This window comes from Neomonachus schauinslandi, chromosome 5 (genome assembly GCF_002201575.2).
Source record: "Neomonachus schauinslandi chromosome 5, ASM220157v2, whole genome shotgun sequence".
Classification (NCBI taxonomy): Eukaryota; Metazoa; Chordata; class Mammalia; order Carnivora; family Phocidae; genus Neomonachus; species Neomonachus schauinslandi.
Genome location: NC_058407.1, coordinates 149,188,837 through 149,194,307, shown reverse-complemented (window position 1 = coordinate 149,194,307; position 5,471 = coordinate 149,188,837). Strand labels below are relative to the sequence as shown.

At 48.3% G+C, this 5,471-nt stretch overlaps 1 protein-coding gene across 1 annotated transcript in view; it reads right to left on the bottom strand.

Moving 5' to 3' along the window:
- The window catches only part of BMERB1 (bMERB domain containing 1), a 114,801-nt gene extending 109,728 nt beyond the window's left edge, over positions 1 to 5,073 (bottom strand). Inside the window, exon 1 of the mRNA XM_021698288.1 lies at positions 4,968 to 5,073. Within this exon, the coding sequence (XP_021553963.1) occupies positions 4,968 to 5,073 (106 nt within the window). The remainder of the gene's footprint in view (positions 1 to 4,967) is intronic.
- Between the last annotated feature and the right edge of the window lie 398 nt (positions 5,074 to 5,471).

Here is a 5,471-nt window from a genome sequence, read left to right as displayed (position 1 = left end):
ATTTCCTCCCCGCTGTGCCACGGCCCCCCTCCCCCCGGCCCCCCCCCGGCCCCCCCCCCCCGCCCGCCCACACACACACCCTGCATTTGCCCTGTCTGAAATCTTGATCATCCCTTATGGGACATGCAAACCTATCATGAAATGACTACGACCACAGACAACTGTGCTTTTAAAAAGCTCCACGCTTTTTTCAAAAGTCACCTTGTCTTTGTGTCTCTCACAATTAATTACAGTTGGTTGAAAGCAATATTTTTATACATCTAACCACACTGAAATGTCACTATCCATTTTCCAACTGAGTAAAAAGAAAAAAAAAAGAAAACTAACTCACTGCTAGTGGGGAAATGCTGTCTAAGGTGGATGGAAGCAATTGCTTGGAATCCTTCTCAAAGGAGAAAATACCAGGTGGCTTACAAGGGTTTAAAAGCCATTCCTCCATACATTCCCATGAGGAGGAACGTGGTGTATACACAATCATCATCTGCAATTTACAAAGCAATGGACACAAGCAAGAACCAACTGGTGAGCTTGGAATAACCTTCTCCCATGCTGTCGGAGGCCATCCGCTTATGTCCTATTATGACAACTATTCAGCACTGATTGAGCACTTACGGTGTGGCAGGCTCTGTGCTAAATGCATTCTATACATTGTCTCATTTAATCCTCCCACAGCCTGAAGTGGTCATTATGATTATTATCCTGCAGGGGGAGGTTATGGAGAGGACATGACCACCCTTTGACCCAAGAGCTGCCCCCCACCCCAGCAACTAGAAACTTCTCGCCCCCTCCCCGTCTTTGAAAAGTACAAGCATTTTCACAGTGAGAGCTGTTCCAAGGGCACAGCCTTGAAAGAGTAAGGTGTTATGGAGACCATCTGGAAGTACACAAAACTGAACCCTGTTCAGGCCTCCATAAAAACTTTTTAAGATTCTGACGGGCAGGTATGGAGTTCTACTGGTCTTGCAACCACCTATAAATTTCCTTGCTTATTACTCATGCCATCTGGAGCGTCCTGACTCTTTCTTTGTCTCTCCTTCCTTCCTCTCTGTGTATGGGGGGCCGGTTTTGAATTTCACCTTGGGGAAGCTCCCAAAGTCTCAAACCAACATATCCCCATTTTACAGATAAGGTGATTGACACACAGAGAGGTTCAACAATTTCCCAGGGTGGGGACTCCTGGGTGGCTCAGTTGGTTAAGCATCTGCCTTCGGCTCAGGTCATGATCCCAGGGTCCTGGGATCGAGTCCTGCATCGGTCTCCTTGTTCAGCAGGGTGCTTGCATCTCCCTCTGCCTGCAGCTCCCCCTGCTTATGTTCTCACTCTCTCTGACAAATAAATAAAATCTTTAAAAAAAAAAAAATTACAGGGCGCCTGGGTGGCTCAGTCGGTTAAGCGTCTGCCTTCGGCTCAGGTCATGATCCCAGGGTCCTGGGATCGAGCCCCACATCGGGCTCCCTGCTCGGAGGAGAGCCTGCTTCTCCCTCTCCCTCTGTCTGCCGCTCTGCCTACTTACGCTCTCTATCTCTGTTAAATAAATAAATAAATAAAATCTTTAAAAAAAAAACAATTTCCAAGGGTGACAAAGCAACAAAGTGTTAAAGCTGGTTTGGACCCATTTAACCTGACTTCAAAATTCCCATTCTTTGCTGCTGTACTATACATATCTTCCATCCAAAAACTGTAGTTAAAATTGAAGATAATAGTTAATACAACTTATACTGAAAATGACCAGTTCTGCAATCTTCCCCCCCTTTTAAATTCTTTTTAAGGGGTGTCTGGGTGGCTCAGTTGGTTAAGCGTCTGCCTTCGGTTCAGGTCCTGGGATCAAGCCCCGCGTTGGGGAGCCTACTTCTCCCTCTCCCTCTGCCTCTCACCCTGCTTGTGTGCTTTCTCTTTCTCTGTCAGATAAATAAATAAAACCTTTTAAAAAATTGTTTTTAAGTAACACATACTCAACGTTTAACATAAAATATTTAAATATAGGTAGAAGTTAAAGCATGTCTTCTTTTTTTAAAATTTTTATTTATTTATTTCTAAAGTAATCTCTATGCCCAGTGTGGCACTCGAACCCCTGGCCCTGAGATCAAGAGTGTCATGGTCAACCAATGGAGCCATCCAGGAGCTCCAAGCATGGTTTCTTTTTAATGGGCCTCTTTTTATTTGCCTCCAGCATTTCATGCATTACAACTTTCATTGGCTTGGCAGTTGTTATTCCATAGAATCAATAGTACTAATTTTCACACATCATTAAAAAATAAATGGAGGTCCAACATGTTATGGTATGAATCCATAGATCCCAGGGAAGTTGAGAGGGAGTTCAAAAAAAGCTACTTGGATCAAAAAAGGTCAGGGGGCACGTGGGTGGCACAGTCGGTTAGGTGTCCAACTCTTGGTTTCAGCTCAGGTCAAGACCTTCGGGTTGTGCAATTGAGCCCTCTGTCAGGTTCCGCACTGAGCGTGGAGTCTGCATGAGATTCTGTCTCCCTCTCCCTCTGCCCCTCCAGCTCATGCTCTCTCTCTCTCTCTCAAATAAATAAATAAATCTTAAAAAAAAAAAAAAGACTTAAAAAAAGGTCAGTTTGCAGACATGAGTCCAGAGATCAAAGCTTTCTAAAGGTAACAATCCTAGATTTATGATTCAAAAGGGGGACTCTGGATCAGTGCCTTAAGAATATTTCAAGTTTGAATGGGAAACAAAAAAGCAGATTTGGGGATCCATTGCAGAAGGAGATCAGAAACTGTGGTCTTGTATGTGAATAGGAAGCAAAAGTCAGAGTCTTTGATGGTTTGGAACAGAGAAGATGAGAAAGCCTTTCTATCAGACTTTTAACAGTTTGCAGCCTAAGACTCAGAAGGAAAAAAATTTCAGAAGCTAAAATGCTATAAATTAGGTGTTCGGTGCGATTTTCCTGTACGTTTGAAAACTGTCCTAACAAAATGGCAAGAAATAAAAAGCTGTAAGAGAATTATTAGGGAACTGACCAACACGGCAGTTTGAGTCCAGAGTGTTGTTTTATGCAAACCCTTGCGAAGGATGAAAGGATGGAATCTGTTGCTTCTACAGATGTAGTAATAAAATAATCAAAGTAGCCGACACATACTGAGCATTTACCTTGAGCTTGACATATATCTTCTTACTGAGTTTTTGCAATGGAGCCATAAGGTAGGTCCTATTATCATCTCCATTTCAGAGAACAGAGGCAGAGTAAGGCTTCGAAACATGCCTCAAGTCAGTCCCATAGCCAGGGAGGAGCAGAGCCAGCATTCAAACTCAGAGCGTATTTGAACACAGCTTCTACTCTGCAAAGACCCAGCATTCTTTCAAGGCCACTGGGGGCTCCAGAGACCGACAGGGTGGCCACATATTTGTGTGTGTTCTGGGACTCTCTCAACAGATTGAGAGAGCTTCCTGAAACTGCAAAAGCAATAAACCTTCATGTTAAAAGCAGAGAGGGGCTCTGGGTTCAAATCCTAACTCTGAAGCTTCATTGTCACAGCACCTAGCAAGCCCAGGTTTTTCTAACTGTGGAAGGGCAGTCGCAATATTCACCTCGGGTGGTAGCTGTGGGGACTGAATGAGATGATGCACTTAAAGTTCTTAGCACAGGACCTGGTGCATGACCATCTATCAATACAGGGCAACCATTGTGGGGATTTTTCTGAGCTTGTAGGAAGCAGAGCCCCTCAGCCCGGGGGTCATGCCAAAGTACCAAAGCCAAAAAGGGTTTTCAAAGGAGGAACCAGGAGGAAGGACCCAGATTTTAAAAGGAGAAAGAAAAGGAAAGAGGTTGGGAGCACCGTGGGTGCCAGGTGCAGAACTAAGACATTTGATTGTGATTTCAACTTGAACCCTTGAGAACCAGAATACAGCTGAGCCATTCTAGGAAGATTTTCTGAATTTGTCATAACAGGTGTGGAGAAAGAGCACACACACACGCATGCACACACACACACAATTTTCTACCAGGTCAAGGCAAAAAAAAAAAAAAAGAAAAGCACATTCACAATACTTTGGTCCAACATAAATCTGCCATTGGTGCTAAGCATGGTTACCCAGAGCCAAGGCAGGAAGCTGAGGGTCCTTGAGAAAGGTAAGAGGCCCTTCCCAGCCCAGCAGGAGGCACCGTGCTAGGGTGAGCAAGGCAAAGGCAGGGGCACCACAAAGAGCCCTGGCTTTGCAGGGAGGGCTGGTGCCCCTGGGGCCCTTGAGGCTGCCTCTCTATTTGAAAGCAGGAGTTTTAACCGCTGCGTCCTATTCATGAAAAACAAAAATCCTTCTTTTATCTGTAAACACTGCTGACACCTAAATACCGTAGAGAGACTCAGCAAATAAAGTCACCGCGTCTCCGAAGTGCCTTCCAGGATTATACTCAAACCAAAGACTGAATGAGTCAAGGGAGAAAGGAGAAGGGTGTGCACAGGGTTAACCTTCCCCTAACCCTTTCCCTCCCACCCGCGACCCAGGACAAGGCGGGGGAAGAAACGCTGGGAATTTCAGGTGTGCCCTGAACCTCGCGCCCGGGGGAGAAACACGGCAGAAACCCAGCGGACACTCCCCCCTCTCCAGGGATGTGGGCGCTTTCCAGGATGGTCCAACCGCTCCAGTGTCCTAGCGCATCCCGGGCGGAGAGCCGACTCTCCTCGCTCGGCTGCGGGAAAGACCTTACTTTCCAAGACCAGCTGCGAGCTTACGGATCCGGGACTACCGAGTTCACCCCCAGGCTCCCGGTTTGCTGCCTCGCGATTTCCCGAGCCTCCGCGTGAAGCCCAGCCTGGAGGGTCCCCCTTAACAAAAGGTTCGCGGGAGAGCGCGTCGCTGCGCAGCGCTGCGCATCCCCCCCGCGCTGAAAGCCCCAATGCGGGGGCGCTCCCCTTGGTGCGCTCCCCGCGATCCCCTGAGCTCCCACGACCACCGGCTCCAGCGCACGGATCCCCAACTGTAACCCCCCTTCCAGCCGAGTACTCACTTCTCCCCAGTCCCTCTGCTGTCCACGCCGTCTCCTCCACCGCCCCATAGCGCCTCAGAGGCTTCTCGGTTTCCAGATGGGTGGACAAAGATTGCTTTAACTCCATCGCTGATCCCCGCGGGCAGGTCGACGGGTCCCCCTTTACTCCATCCCCGCCGCGGGCTGCAGGGAGGGAGGCGGCTCCAGCCAGCAGCGTTTTAAGGGGCCGGGCGCTCGTGACGCTGCTCCATCTCTTCCGCCGCCAGGGCTGGGGAGCGCTGACTGGTACCCTGCAGGGGAGAGGGATGCAAGGCGCATGCGCAATGGAGGAGGGAGGGGGGTTTGGGGGTTGGGTAGAGAGAAAGAGGGGCAGATGATAACTCTAAGAAGCGCAACAGACAAACAACAACTAAAATAGAACCAACCCAAAGGAAGTAAAAAAACAAGGCCCCTGCTCATGCTGGAGCCGGTGGTGATGCTTTGCCAGGGCACGCTGTGCTGCTTGTGATCTGTCAGGGCTGCTAG